The 14,995-nt window shown below is 37.3% G+C and overlaps 4 protein-coding genes across 4 annotated transcripts; 3 read left to right on the top strand and 1 right to left on the bottom strand.

Moving 5' to 3' along the window:
* Positions 1–224: 224 nt before the first annotated feature.
* LOC140791942 (peptidyl-prolyl cis-trans isomerase CYP18-2) lies at positions 225–3,427 on the top strand. The gene is made up of 6 exons (XM_073142669.1): positions 225–447; positions 519–614; positions 718–779; positions 1,132–1,265; positions 2,508–2,592; positions 3,235–3,427. Exons 1-6 carry the CDS (start codon positions 376–378, stop codon positions 3,278–3,280), a joined length of 495 nt encoding a protein of 164 aa, XP_072998770.1. The 5' UTR covers positions 225–375; the 3' UTR covers positions 3,281–3,427.
* Positions 3,428–6,413: 2,986 nt separating this feature from the next.
* LOC140791768 (uncharacterized) lies at positions 6,414–7,489 on the bottom strand. Its single transcript, XM_073142411.1, has one exon. The coding sequence runs from the start codon at positions 7,336–7,338 to the stop codon at positions 6,619–6,621; it is 720 nt and encodes a 239-aa protein (XP_072998512.1). The 5' UTR covers positions 7,339–7,489; the 3' UTR covers positions 6,414–6,618.
* A 233-nt stretch (positions 7,490–7,722) lies between these two features.
* On the top strand, positions 7,723–12,744 carry LOC140791938 (sorting nexin 1). The gene is made up of 11 exons (XM_073142665.1): positions 7,723–7,866; positions 7,971–8,108; positions 9,321–9,456; positions 10,096–10,229; positions 10,480–10,554; positions 10,925–11,084; positions 11,201–11,334; positions 11,439–11,507; positions 11,685–11,764; positions 12,164–12,224; positions 12,311–12,744. Exons 1-11 carry the CDS (start codon positions 7,855–7,857, stop codon positions 12,521–12,523), a joined length of 1,212 nt encoding a protein of 403 aa, XP_072998766.1. The 5' UTR covers positions 7,723–7,854; the 3' UTR covers positions 12,524–12,744.
* Positions 12,745–13,635: 891 nt separating this feature from the next.
* On the top strand, positions 13,636–14,669 carry LOC140791941 (uncharacterized). Its single transcript, XM_073142668.1, has 3 exons — positions 13,636–14,002; positions 14,091–14,144; positions 14,218–14,669. Exons 1-3 carry the CDS (start codon positions 13,703–13,705, stop codon positions 14,449–14,451), a joined length of 588 nt encoding a protein of 195 aa, XP_072998769.1. The 5' UTR covers positions 13,636–13,702; the 3' UTR covers positions 14,452–14,669.
* The last annotated feature ends 326 nt before the right edge of the window (positions 14,670–14,995 follow it).

Genomic DNA, 14,995 nt, shown 5'->3' with positions numbered 1-14,995 from the left:
GATAATTTAATTACTAATTTACTTTTATATAATTATAAATTATTTTAAATGTCTTATCCTAGTTTATTACTGCTTTCTTCGCATCTTACCTTTTTTAATAATATAGTTTGGAACGTGGATCATTTTCGTAAATAAGTTTGTAAGAAACCTAGTTTGGTCAATTACTCCGAGAATTCATCTCAAATATTTAATATCTAGGTGACTTGGCTTCAGTGACCATAGTTGAGAATATCCCCGAAACCCCCTGTAGTATATAAAATTACTCGAAAGCACATTAGACACACCATAAAATTACTCCGATAATTCGTCTGTCTTTGAAACCCTTCTCCGTCTCTTTTTGCGTTCATTTGTTACTTCTTCTTCTTCCCGTTGGTAATGTGGGGAAGCGCCGATGGCGGCCCTCCCGAGGTCACCTTGGAGACCTCCATGGGCCCCTTCACCGTCGAGGTAGTCCCCCTCTCTCTATCTCTCCCTTTCCTTGTCTATCTCTCTCTTCTCACGAGATGAAGTCTTCTTAGATGTACTACAAGCACGCCCCCAAGACGTGCCGCAACTTTGTCGAGCTCTCCCGAAGAGGCTACTACGACAACGTGAAGTTCCATCGCATCATCAAGGTCCGAGCTTTCCTATTCCATCTTTAATTAGTTTTCTATTTTCTACTTTTACTTTTTTGTTTTGTTTTGTTAGTTTTATTAATCTGTGATATATCTGGAGTAGGATTTCATTGTGCAAGGTGGAGATCCGACAGGGACCGGGAGGGGCGGTGAATCTATTTACGGGTTAGTAACACTGATTACACTTCCACTCTTATAGGTGATAATTCTACTTGTTTTTGAGGTTATTTTATCGGCTCTAGAAGAAACCATTAGATTAGCTGCTGGAGGCATCCTAATCTGAACTTTAATTTGGGAATAATATATGGAGTTAGAGAACAAAAAATTAGTGACTTATTAGGAAGAAGAATCAGTGATCAAATCAATTGATTTCAATAAGAAGAATGACAATTTATTTATTTAGTTAAATCAGTTATGTTTTTGTTCTATATATGAGAATATTTGATCTGATTATAAAGGTGTTTAAATCATCTTAAATTGATAATTGATTTGAGAGCTTTCAATTGAGTCTTTGCAGTCCAAAGTTTGAGGATGAAATAAAGTCTGAGCTGAAGCACACTGGGGCTGGGATTTTATCAATGGCAAATGCTGGTCCAAATACAAATGGGAGCCAGTTCTTCATTACTCTAGCACCTTGTCAGTCACTGGATGGTAAGGCACATTAGTTCATGATGGTATTTAATTCATCTATGATGTAAAACCTATATCTACAGTAAAAATGAAATTCATGTGTCTTCTTCCATTACACTTGAAAATTTTCAAAGACACTGTTATTATGGTTTTTCCCTGCCCAATATGATGCTTGAATAATTTTAGATCTAGCTCTTTTCTTGACTCTTCAATCACCGTAATAGTATCACTTTAGCCTATTCCTCATTATTAAAATTTGGGGTTTCCCATGATCCTAAGGACTATCCAGTGTAGAAGATCCTCAAGTGTGGATATGGCTGCATCTAAATTTGGCGGTCGTTGATATCATGTAAATATTGACTCAATTGGAACGTTTTTAATTCTGTAAAACTTGATAATTTTCATTTAGACGATTATTACCTCTGAAGGTTTTTTTAATGGCATAACCTCTAACTGGTAAGCAATTGATAGAGTATTTGTTGATAGTCACTGGTTGCCAAGCCCTTGTGCCAAATAGATCTATAACGGCCCAATCTCTTAGGTGATGGTTGCTGAACGACCCTCATCTACAACCTTGACAGGGTAGCAGCAAGATGCTCCACAAATTCTAGATGTTGATGATATATATTCATGAAAAGTACTGATTCAGGTAATTTGGCATGCTTGTCACTGTGAGGGCTTAAGGTAGATAAACTGATTTTAGCTTGTTCTAACTTATAATATTATTCTATTTATTTACTACACATATATTCATAAAAGGGCAGGTCAAGATTATCATTATTAAGTGTGCAAATTTCAGTTTGACTAAGTTTCTGAGTAGCACTAATCTTCTATAATTATCTCTTTGGTTGATCTATGCGGAGCACTTTTTTTTTTCTGAACTACTGTTGCTAAGTGGGCAGCTATGTGATGCATTTGCTTCATAAATATAATTTCTCATGCATATATAGGTATATAAATTTGTCAAATTATTGCTAAATGTTTTATTTCTGCTGGCTTTCCATGCTTATTACGAATTGTATTTGTATCACAAGTTCATATCCACATCTTGTTCTTGTTTGACAACCCCAATTTTATGTTGATTTTTCTTGCACCTTGAGTTAGTGCAAGTTAGTAGTTATTAAGATATGACATATGAACATGAGGTTCTTGTATGTTGTTGATTGCAAGAAGTGCTAAAATTGCGTTGTGTTTTCAAATTTTATCTCTATGCTCAAAATTTTGTGGCCTCTATAGTTTGTATATTTGATTTCTGTCCAACAGGAAAACATACTATTTTTGGAAGAGTATGCAGGGGGATGGAAATTATTAAGCGACTTGGAAGTGTGCAAACTGACAACAGTGATAGGTATGCCTTAGCTTCTAGAAGGTGCTTACACATCATAAATTTCTTTGCTGCAGAACAATAATAATACTAATTAAACTTTAAAGTTATTCTCTTCTTAAATGGTTGGCTTTGTTAAAAGTAAATGTATTCTACTATGTCTTGGGACCGTTGTGTCCATGAATCCACGATTATTTTTTCTGTTTGTAAAGTTAACAAAACTAAGCATATGCCAAACCTTAACAGTGTTCTATCCTATATTTTCTCTTGTTTGTTAATGAATTTTAAATGTAATGCATCTCTTGTTCAATTTAAGTGGAGAGAGGATATGCAGTTAAGTTGCTCTGTTTTTTAATGCGATAACTCTTTTTCAGTCTGGTCTTTCGGTTGGCAAATGCTAATATCTTAAATATGTTCATTTCGCTTTATCTTGACACCATTTTTTGCCAGCATCTTGTGATTAAACTAGACATATAATTCTTTACGATGAAACTGAAAATTGGGTTCAATTGAAAGGGATACACGACCATTGAGAACAAATCAAACATTACTTCATCCACGAAGAAATGTTCCAAACTTAAGAATTGAGTGACCTCTTGCATTCATAAGTAATGTTTTCCTTCTTGGTTACATTTAATTTTAGTATTCTTTTCTTTCTTTTTCCAGGCCCATCCACGATGTGAAGATTTTACGAACCATCGTCAAAGATTGAGTACATCATTCAGGAGACTTCATTTGCTCCGTAGATCAAAACGTTTTCAGCTCAACCACTTTGTAGTCATTATTATGCACTTAAGAAACAATGTTTTGTGTGTTAAAAGGACATAGCTGATCATATTACCGTTGTTGGAGAGGTAAAGTCTTGCACGAGAAGGAGACGTTCAATCTCCTCGGAGAATTGGGTCTGTTGTGCTGATTTCGGTGGAGCCGATACGTAGATGGTAATAAAATTAGCAGTAATGCTAGGTTTATCTCATAATTCATAAATGTTTAGGATAGTTATAATGCAACTTATACAAGGAAAGACTAGATGCTAATCAAAGGAATTGATTTCTATCCTTTGAGCACACTTATAAGCAACGCTATGAGAGATCCCAAAAATGGCCTACCTTTAACTTATCTCTCTACAAGCTTCGGATAAGAACAAGACACGATGGTCATTCTAAATCCTCGAGATGATAGGAAGATTATTGGGGAGAATTCTGATAACAAGTTAGTAAGGATTATATAATAGTTGTCTTTTGAATCCAAATTATGCAAATATACCCGTTCCGTTCTAGAAGGAACTTGCGTTCACGAGCTTTATTACTTTAGGCTGATAAATAAAATTCATAAACCACTATGGTTTTTATTATAATTCTTACAGCCACTTAATGATAAAAAGATATATTTTATTTACTATCTGATGAATACACAAAAGAAAAAGGTATTTCTTACTCTTGCTACTAACGATTTGACAGATTTTCCGTAAGAGAAGATAGGTACTCTTTGCGCATAAAAAGAAAAAGAAATAAAAAAAAACTCAGACACGGATAGATTAACCATAACACATCGTCTGATATTATTAAGACATCAACAAGTTATATGATATTGTCAAATATCACTTTCTTTAATCATCCAAGCTCATGTTACTATCCTGCTTAACCAGTTAAAAAGAATAAATAAATAAATATAAAATATAGGACAAAATCACATAGTAAAATGAGAAAAGACCTGCCTCATGTATCCTCTCACATGCATTAATAAACCTTTCCTTTATATAACATAGCATAAAGGGATCAAGATATATCTGTGTAAATTTAACAAACTATACACAGGAGATGCATAAACATTTTCTGAAAACAAAGATGCAATTATAACATATTTAGTTGCATTCTGTGAAACAGGTCACAGTGGAACAATGTTGTCTCTTGGCGCAATCAGATAATATAGGCCAACCATGATCAATGGACTTTAGATCTGTGTTCACTAGTGCGTTCTAAAAATTCTTGTGCACACAGGAGAGAACACAGAAGCCGTATTACAGCAACCAAGCAACATATGATACTCACGGCCTAGATTGAAAAGAGCGGAAAAAAGAAGTAAAGCTTACTTAGTAAACTTCTGCAGTTAGATTATGAAAAAACATCAGGTCGAAATCATAAGGGTCCAGAATTCATGGTGGTCTTGAAAATAAAGCATAGAGACATTAGAGGTCTTGAAGGAAAGGATAGCATATTCTCCAACACATCACCTCCTTCATGAGAACTTAGAACAGGAATCAAAGAAAAATGGCAACAAGAACAAAGAATCAAGAAGTAACTTTCTCTGTCTGCAAGAAGAAATCAAAACTTGAGAAGTATAGAAAATAGCCATTGCATCACTAGATGGTGAAAGCTTGCTGTTTCAATTAGCCTAAATACCATGCATGTGCATCCAGCAATCTACTACAATAAAGCCTATGGTTTCAATTTTCGGTTTTAATTCTTCTTCACAAACTGAACTTGAGATATGACGAAACAATGACAAAGGCTCTATTATGTAAACTTGTCCAGGCATCAATTTACCCATTAAAAGGATAACTTCAAGGTTTAGTTAACAAGACAATTCTTGGTTCTCAATCATCTAATAAAGGGGCAGTCAAACCGCAGAACAATCTTCATTTGATCTCACCTTAGTTGACATGAAAATACAGTAGATACTAAATAGCACAGACTTTTTGCTTTGCAATGGTAGTTAGAAGAAAACAGTATAAGAGTAATCTAATTAGTCAGGCAAATGCAAATTTGAACCTAAGTTTCGATCAGCAGTATTGTTCCTATAATGTGCAAAAGCCAGATGATAAAGTGAGAAGAAAACCAATATATCCATTGATGAAAGACAAACTAGAAAAAACATCTCTAAATTCACTGCTATCATAAAGATATCCAAAAATGACAATTGTGATTATAATTCATCAGTGACCTTTAACTCAAAGTGCTGCTAGTTGCACAAAATTATAACATCACTAAAACTATATGTGCTATGATTTTTCAGCAATTCATGCACTCCGTAATAAATTGTCTCCAATCAAGACTACAGCTGATGAACTGAAACAAAATCAGTGTTTACAGAGATGTGCAAGAAAACAGCTGACTTTCATAGAACAAGAATGACAAGCTGAAACTAAGAACAATTAGTGATGCCCCAAAGCACACTCGTTGTGTATTACTCTGACCATAATATGACATCGTCCAAACTCCTAACTAAACAATGTCATCATTGTGCATCCTCGACCATTAAACATTTAAACTTACTTTCATTAAGGTTTATTAAGCGGTGCTACTGCATGCTCTAAAGAGTCCTTCCACAGAAGTCACATGAAATGTACTATAAATTTTGCCATCCAACCATTCCCATATTAATGGCATAGTGGCCGGAAGAAAACATTATTTCTAATTGAACACATAAAAGATTATTCTCCTTTACATTATATGAAAGCAATAATATCAAAACTACCGCAACAAATTGACCAACCCTAAATACATTAAAAGAAAATGGAAACAACACATATGATCTAAAAGTGGACCATTACTTCCTTTTTTTCATTTTAGTGCCTTAGGGACAAGATTAACCTACATGCCCTCAGGGATTAAGGTTACTATGTCTTGGTGCTTTTCATAGGATCAAGTTCTGTTAAGATGGTGCATATGTTGAATTCTGTATCCTTTTGCACATAGTAAGTTAGTAACTCGTGAAAAAATTGGGTTTTGTATTCCACGAATTGAAATGCTTCAAATTCTGTACCACATAAGGAAAAAAATCCTTGTCGAATAGCAGTTCTAACAAATTGACACACAACTCATTGAGATAGAGAAGAAAGAGCGGAAGATAACCAATGATCTAATGGTGTAATATGAGAAAATTATCCTAAACAATACCAATAAGTTTGAGGACAGAATGTTACCTAAATGAGAAAAGGTCTACACTTTATTCCAATCTGACAAAACAAATCTTCATCTATTTCTTTCTGTTTCTAAGAGGATCAACATATGTTCATTAACACATACCAAAGAAAAGGACTTGCAATAATCAATCAAGAAAACCTGTTTTCCTCCAGATAGCATTGCGGACCTGGCGCAGATCTCTCCCCTTGAGCGTCCTCCCGGCCCCTTCGAGCACTGAGAATGTCGTCATCGGCGACTCCTTGGCGCGGGCCTTGGCCACGATCTCATGCGGCGGGAGCATCTCGTCCTCATCCCCATCCCCCTCGCCGACTTCCTCCTCCACGACCTCGTTAGGTCCCCTTCTCGCCCTCATGGCGGCGACCGGTATATTGACTGGAGCCGACTGGGGCTGGATCCTGACTCCCGGGATCGAGAGAGAGTACTCTGGCTTCGGCTTCGGGATCGCCGGGATCATTCGGGCGGCTGAGGAGGTGGAGGCTGAGGAGGCCGGCGAGATGGAGGCCGAGGGAGAGGAGGAAGCGGAAGAGGAGATTGATGGCCTCCGTTGGAGGAAAGAGGCGGCGGAGGCAGCGGTGGTGGACGGCGGGGATCGCCTCCGATCTTCCTCCGGGAGGGCCGCGAGGATGCCCTCGGCCGGACGGCGGAAGGCAGCGGTGCGGGTGGAAGGGGAGAGGGGGCTAGGGTTAGGATTGCGAGTCCCCGATGAAAGAGGAGAGACAGCGCCGAAGAGTTCGTCCTCGTGGAGCTCGAAGCCGGCGGCGGCCCCACTGGAGTCGGCGCCAGGGGAGAAGATGCCGAGGAAGCGGTCGGAGCCGGGGGACCTCTTGGGGCGGTAGCGATCCATCTCGGCTCTCCTCGCCTCGCGTCGACGGCGCGCCGCGCGATGAGCAGCACGTGGTGCGTGCGACTAGGAGAGATGGGATTGAGATTGGAAGATCGTTGAAGATGGGAGACGGGGATAGAGACTGGAAGTGGGGTACGGATACTCGCAGTAAGTAGGTAGAGAGGTAGTTTTACTCTTAGCTGCAAGATTCGTGCGAGAGTGACCGGGTGGGGGAGGCGGGATACCGGGTTTTGGGTCGGGTCGAATATATGATGGTGGATGGATGACAAGTAGCCCAGTTGCACTAATTTCTTTTCATCAACACATCTAACGCCGCCGAATTCCTCCACACATCCGCAAACCACGTGGCAAAATCAGAAACCCATCCCACGGTAGGAGATCCAATATTACCAGAAGACCTTTTTGATATTTTATTTCTTCGTTGTTTTGTTATTCTCTCGGCAGTCAGATTCGAGGTCGCCCCCCCTTCCACCCTCCCTCCGCCGGCGATCACCGGGAATCGACGACGAAGCAACCATGATCTCAGCGGTATTTATGCGAATTACGATGTCCTTCGTTCCTCCACTCTCCACAACCCAACGTCTGAACTGGAAATTTCCCCTTTTTCTAATACCTTTTCTTTTATTCCGCAGCAGAGAAGCCCCTCGGGGTCTTCTTCGCAAAGCCCCCGATCTCCATCGGCCCAGCCGTTTCTCGCCGTTTCCGTTACGGATCCCGTCAAGCTAGGAAACGGCGTCCAGGCCTACATCTCCTATCGAGTCATCACCAAGGTAGTGTCCGGTCTTCGAAAGTATCAACTTATTAGTGTTACTTATTCAAAATTTGGTGAATATATGATTTATAGTTGAGATTTTAGATGAATAGTCCATTGGGTTGGCGTTAATTGAAGTTGCTTTTCTTGGTTGTTTGTCATTTGCTCCTTTTAAACGAAATTCGCGATATCTATTTTCTGTTTGAAGTAATCTGTGAGTATCTCTTGTGATCTTTCTACTCCAAGGTCAATTGAGAAAAGAAGCGAATTCTTATGATTAAGAACACAGCGTATGTGGACATTATCTAATACAATATGAAAGGATGCTGTCATAGAATGGATATCAAATAATAGGCTGTCTGTTCGTTGTAATGAGTTTGAACCTAAATTCGATTAGGAGCTTGCCCCTTTTCCCCTCTCTCCCCTTCTTCCAAATTAGGTAGGGTGAAGGTTTGGGTTGCAAAATCTTGAGGGCACATGACATCAGCCTTACCTATCACACTAAGTGACACCCCTCTGTTTGAATAAATATATTGCCAACATTATTCTCAAATTAATTGTCTAATATCCTTGATTTAGCTATTCCTAGTAGCATAACACATGACTGTCTGTTTTATGTTAATCTTGACTTTTCATATATGTTGGTAAGTGAACAAGCTGATTATAAACATAATTTGTTGCAATTTAACTGCAAAGGTTTCCATATTTGTTGTAAACTGCCTATGGTCATAATGATCACAAAAATCAATACAAAGGTTGCAAATCTAATTTTTTAATTGTAAGTTATGTAGTCAAGTAAGAAGAGAAGAACCTCTTTCTCATTCCTTAATTATTATCAAAATTTGTTCTGAATCATCTTAGGCATAGCTTCTTCAATCTGTTCGTTATAATATTCGTACTGCAAAGCACATTTGGGGAACTATAAAACGCTCTTTGCTTGTTTGAATCGTAATGATGTAGCCCTGTAGGAGAGTAAAAGATGTTTTTTTTCACCTAATAAGTGTTAGCAATCTTCTATAAAGGAATCTAAATAGATGAGATATTTCTTTCTTGCAACTGGTGAGAAGCTATAACTAGCCTATAAGCCTAGATTAGTTCATACTTACGGTCTTCTCATCCTTCCATAGCTGAGAATTTGCATGAAGTTGCATCTTGTCTTTCATAATAGAGCTGGACTCTTTGTGGCATTTCTCTTTCTCATTTGTTAACTTGTGTAGTTGTGCCTTTACAGACTAATCTACCTGAGTATGAAGGGCCAGAGAAAATTGTTATTCGGCGTTACAGTGATTTTGTGTGGTTACATGACAGGCTTGCTGAAAAGTACAAAGGCATTTTTATTCCTGCTCTTCCAGAGAAGAGTGCTGTAGGTAATCCGGAAATCATTTTTCCATGGAGCTATTTATTCAATTTTCGATGCACAATTTTTTTTTTCTTGAAATGATTAATCGGGACTTTTTTCCTTCAATAACAGACATACGGTTAACCTTATTCAGTTTTATCCCTTATAAATCTGATTGAGTTAATAGCATAGTTCAAAGTTTTGGTTTCAATTTTAGTTTTGGCTTGGTTAAAAAACAAAATTTCGGTCAGTTTTGGCCGATTTCGGTTTTGGTTCTAGTTTCATTGTATCGGTGTTGGGTTTCTTTTGATAAATAGTCTTTTTTTTATTTTATTTTTGCAATGTATCACCCAAAATCTAATAACATTTAAATAATAATGTTGATATTGATTAGGTATAAGTTGGTTTCAAGTTAAATTCAGCTTAGAATTTAAAATATACATTAAAAATATTGTTAATATGGTTATTTCGGTTGGATGCTAGTTTTGGGGGCAGTTTCAGATCGGATAGGACCGAAATGTGAAATGTTTTGGCGAAAAGTCTCAGTGTTGGATGAAATGTCAAACCATGGTTAATAGATCAAGGATTTCTTCTGAAAATTGATCTGTCTCTCTTGTATTGGTTCTACATAATGACATATGTGGCTAATTTATTTCTATGATCCCAGAAAAGTTCCGCTTCAGTGCCGAGTTCATTGAAATGAGGCGTCAAGCATTAGACGTGTTTGTTAATCGAATAGCTTCACACCCTGAACTCAAGCAAAGTGAGGATTTGAGAACCTTTCTACAAGAAGATGAAGAGGTACAAGAAGTTTGTACTGTTTGGTATCTATAGTTAAACATGCATTATTGCATGACTGTTTTAGATCTCAGAAATCTCTTCTGTTAATACCATACTAAATAACCATCATGTCAAATACATGTGAAAGTTCGATATATATCAATATCAGTAAAAAATGGATTTTGCTAGGATGCATTATATTTATTTGTTTATTTATTATTCTACATGTATGTTCTCATGCACAATTTAGCTTTTGACATTCTGAATGCAGAAAATGGAGAGAGTGAGGTCTCTAGAGACAGGCATATTCAAGAGGAAGCCAGCAGATTTGATTCAGATATTTAAGGTACTCTTTCTTGTGGTCTGGAGGAATTGGAGTACAACTTTTCATAGTATTCACTTGCATGTGGTTGGAGTATTTTTTAGTAGAACTTGGATCTAGAAGATAGCAGTGTGCTCTGTATATCTGAATTGTGTTCTTAGTAATCAAGGCAGACCTCTGGGTTTGCCAGTCGTTTCTCTCTCTGAATAATGCGATATGTAGTAGGCTGGCGCTGATAGCCCAAGATATTTTTTCCTTCTTCTCAATGATTTCTTAATTTGCTACCGATGATATTTTTCAATTTCAAATTTTGGGAAGGATTTTTTTCTTTTTTTTCTTTTGATAGTTCAAATGTAAAAAGTGCTAAATAATGTCAGCTATTTGATTGTTATAGGATGTACAATCAAAGGTAAGTGATGTTGTTCTGGGAAAGGAGAAGCCTATGGAGGAATCTGATCCTGAATATGAGAAGCTCAAGCATTACATATTTGAGCTTGAAGATCATCTTGCTGAGGCGCAAAAGCAAGCTTTCCGTCTTGTCAAAAGGCACAGAGGTACTGATCTCAGTTGAAGTAGATGTGTGAGAATTAATTTCTTATCTTTTTTTCAGTTGTCGGATTTTTTGTACCTGAAACTGATTGATTCGTTTCTCTTGATCTTTTCTCCTCAGAGCTTGGACAATCCTTGTTAGAATTTGGTAAGGCAATTAAGCTCTTGGGTGGTTGTGAAGGAGATTCTCTAGGGAAAGCATTTTCTGAGCTTGGTTCTAAGTCGGAATTGTTATCAATAAAGCTACAAAAGGAGGTTGTGAGAAACTCTATTTCATATAATGTCTTTCTTTTCTTTACATGTGAGACTCGTCTCTTTTACTGTGTAACTTTGTGATGGTAAACCTACTCTTGCTTCAGGCCCAGAACCTTTTAATGAACTTTGAAGAACCATTGAAAGATTATGTGCGTGCAGTGCAGTCCATTAAGGTTCGCTTATCCATTAGACCCATAACAGAAGATTTTCTCCTTAGTGATGATCCTACATTGAAGTTATTGCTGGAAATGCCTAGTTATCTGTTGCTGTAAAATTCTTTAGGAATCATGACACAAGGAGAATTTTTTATGCCTGAGATGCTTGCTGATCTATCTTCATGATGTAAACAGGTCACTATGGCAGATAGAGCCAATGCTTTCAGACATCAGTATGAGTTAGCTGAAACAACCAAGTTAAAGGAGATTAATCTGTATGTTTTACCATTTTTTTTATCTGCTCTTTTTCTAACATAACTTATCATTCATCTCTCTTCAGGATTTCTTTCCTATAATATAAATGGCTTAGAATTATCTCCAATTGATGATTTCAACCCTTTTCTAACTTAACCTGTCATTGGTCTGTGTCTTTTACCAAATATTCTCTTGTGACACTTTACTATCAAATAAAGTGCAATAATCCTTAACCCTAAAGTAAAATTTGATGGCCTAATGATCATGCATGCAATTGGCTTATGGTGGACTAACTTGAATGGAATTTGTGCATCATTTGTGCTTTTCACTATTTTTTCCATTTGAATCTAAGTTCTGGTTTGGAAAGTCTGTTTAGTCAAATCTAAAGATTGTTCACTCCGGATTTTGGTTTTCTGCAGTGACAAATTGATGCTTATGCGTTCTGAGAAGGCTGCAGAAGCGGAAATTGAATACAAAGAGGTACAATTTTTTCATACACCTACAGTATTACATGCTTGTAGGTGGCAGCTTCTTTTGGCTGATTTCTATGTTGGGTACTTGCACAGTTGAAAGTTGAGAGTGAGGAAGCAACCAAGAGATTCGAGAATATAGTTAGATTGATGAACGAAGAAATAGTGCGGTTCCAAGAACAGAAAACAGCAGACATGGGACTTGCATTTCATGAATTTGCCAAGGGACAAGCAAAACTTGCTAATGAGATTGCAGATGCGTGGCGTAGCATCCTTCCAAAGCTTGAAGCTTGTTCTCCTCCATCATAGTGTATTGAGTTACTGAACAATAGCATTTTGGTGGTTAGACATGTTAGGTGGAATCGATAGACTTTTGATCATTTTCTTGTAATGTTTTGGAATTTTATTTATGATTTTTATGCGATTTTCATATTGTTCAGATGACGCTTGGCCTTGACTATTTGTAGAAAGAAAAATCAATTCAACCTCATATTAATGATCCCAACTTTACCGGCCTATCAGGCTAACAATGAGACTGTCAGGCTTTTAGAAGCTGTTAAGTAATTTGTACCCGAGTATTATGACATAACTTTCTTGCTATATTTAAAATTCTTGGGGCTTTGTATGCCGGTTGATCAGGTCGAAATCGCCAGCAAATCGTTGGATGTTTCTGACGAATGATTGGATGATGTTTTCATAAATATCGCAGCCAATATTTGGCTGCTAGTGGAAATCATGACTAGGCTACCATGATAAGTATTTAAGTTGATTTTATGATATATGTTTACTTCATTTCCCTATAATGGTCAGCTGACATTTGCATCATGTATTGTATGAGCAAAAACAAAATTAGGTTCTCTCATCATCTAGTCACAATCTATTTAGTTACAGGGGATTCAATTTCTAATTATGATGCTCAAACAGAAGAGAAGTGGTAGATTTTTTTTTTCAATTTGTTTTTTTTCACTTCTAACTGCAGGATGAGTTTGAAGTCAATCAAAGACTGCCGAGAAAGAGGCTGCAGATTGTCACAGGAATTAACTGTTAAATCCTAAAATATTTGCCCATTTCTAACACTCTTTTGCTTAATTTTCTTAACATATTGATCTTCGTAATTATTAGAAACCTTTAAAATACTTATTTTATTAGTTATCCTACGTGATCAATTTGATGCTCTCTAGAATTATTTATCCTTATTTTAGAGAACAGAAAAAGAGTAAAAATTAAGGGTTAAATGGTTATTTTGATATTTTTCGTGTTGATACCGTAAGATGGAGAGAGAGAAATTCTTTTATACTAAAGCAATAACGAGAGATGTATTTGAAAATGACCTCACTAGTGGAGCGGGTATTAGTGTAATTATCTTAAAAAGAAAAAAAACTCACTAACTTCTTTGAGCGTCACCAACTTTATTATCTCTTCCCTTCTTATGTGTGGCTTTAGCCATCCCACATTTCCACTGCATTGTGATCTCTTCTTCCAGACTTCATGGCTGCTGCAAGGCAACTCCTGATCCATTCTACTTGCCATCATCAACATTCTTGCTCGTCTTGTCCACGATTCAGCCACAGAGGTGGAGCTCTTCCTTTCTCCGTTGGAGGTAGTTCATGGAAGAAGCTTCAAAGAGTATCTATTAAAGAAGCCACATCACCTGCAAAGCCCACAAGGGCCTTGCCCCAGAAAGATGACATTGTCTCGGTTGATGGTGATGATGGTGGAATCTCCCTTGGTTCCGTGAAGCTGCCGGCCAACACCGACATTGCTCTGTTCGAGACCTTGCTCTTTCAGGTACTCTTTCTTGCAACCAGGAAATCATTCGTAAGCTCATGATGACATTGAAATGGATTAAAAGATAGAGTTTTTTTTTTTCCGACAGTGGGCGAATAGTCTTTGCCAAGGCGCGAATTTACCACTTCCTGTCCCTCTGAAGGTTAGTATTTAATAGAATATTCGGTAAAATTTTGTTCCTTTTTATGCTTAATTATCTAAACAATTGGCAATAGGTGGACAAAGTACAAGGAGGAGTTAGATTGGGATTCATTGACATCGACGATGGAAAGACCGAAGTGCTTGTCTACATCGATTGCGTAGTCTTTCCGGCGACCGATAGCTCCGGGCCGCTCTTCCAGGCCATAAGAAATGGAACTTTGAAAGATAAAGTACCTCCAGGGGAGCCAAGAATTATGAGAAGTCTCCTTCAAGCCCTTCAGAAGGCTGTCGAGATTGCGAGAGTCTAAGAATGTGGAGGTCTTTAGCAGCAAGTTCTTCACCCTCTTCAATGCAAAATGATTGCTGTTATTGTTATATCTGATGGTTTTGTCTCTCATATACTACCTAATTTTTTTTCCTTCAACAAAGAGGATATCTTCCAAGTTTTAAGCTTGTAAATTTCTTAAATAGAAAAGGATGCTATATTCAATTATTCTCCTATGAATGCAAGAGTATGTTCAGACTATTCCGGAATCCTGATATATATACCATAGAAAATAATCATAAGGTGGAATAGTATGTCGTACAAAGTACAAGCTCATCCTGGCCTTGGTTATCTCAAGTGATTCTTTAGTACTAATTTTGATGTTTACCATGGAATGGATTTTATGTCTCTGAAGGATTGGAAGTCTAGAGAAATTGTCAGATTATTCTTGTCTCTGAAAGATAATCAGGAAATATAAGAATTTTTGCATGATCCAAGAAGCCTTTGTTTGGAATCTCTACATACGTACTAATGACCATGCACTAGGTTGCAATAATAATTCACATAAGATTCAAAGAAATAATTTG

Source organism: Typha latifolia, chromosome 7 (assembly GCF_019914945.1).
Source record: "Typha latifolia isolate L0001 chromosome 7, TyphaL0001v2, whole genome shotgun sequence".
Taxonomy (NCBI): Eukaryota; Viridiplantae; Streptophyta; class Magnoliopsida; order Poales; family Typhaceae; genus Typha; species Typha latifolia.
The sequence above is the reverse complement of the archived record's forward strand: the minus strand, read 5'-3'. Positions and strand labels throughout refer to the sequence as shown.

Excerpts from the sequence above, each read along its gene's own strand:
- LOC140791768 (XM_073142411.1), bottom strand. The coding sequence starts at position 7,338 with ATGGATCGCTACCGCCCCAAGAGGTCCCCCGGCTCCGACCGCTTCCTC.
- LOC140791942 (XM_073142669.1), top strand. The coding sequence starts at position 376 with ATGTGGGGAAGCGCCGATGGCGGCCCTCCCGAGGTCACCTTGGAGACC. Across the intron at positions 448-518 it reads TGGGCCCCTTCACCGTCGAG|ATGTACTACAAGCACGCCCC; the intron begins GTAGTCCCCCTC and ends AAGTCTTCTTAG. Across the intron at positions 1,266-2,507 it reads ACCTTGTCAGTCACTGGATG|GAAAACATACTATTTTTGGA; the intron begins GTAAGGCACATT and ends TCTGTCCAACAG.
- LOC140791938 (XM_073142665.1), top strand. Across the intron at positions 10,555-10,924 it reads ATTTGATTCAGATATTTAAG|GATGTACAATCAAAGGTAAG; the intron begins GTACTCTTTCTT and ends TGATTGTTATAG. Across the intron at positions 12,225-12,310 it reads CGGAAATTGAATACAAAGAG|TTGAAAGTTGAGAGTGAGGA; the intron begins GTACAATTTTTT and ends GTACTTGCACAG.
- LOC140791941 (XM_073142668.1), top strand. The coding sequence starts at position 13,703 with ATGGCTGCTGCAAGGCAACTCCTGATCCATTCTACTTGCCATCATCAA. Across the intron at positions 14,003-14,090 it reads TCGAGACCTTGCTCTTTCAG|TGGGCGAATAGTCTTTGCCA; the intron begins GTACTCTTTCTT and ends TTTTTCCGACAG. Across the intron at positions 14,145-14,217 it reads CACTTCCTGTCCCTCTGAAG|GTGGACAAAGTACAAGGAGG; the intron begins GTTAGTATTTAA and ends AATTGGCAATAG.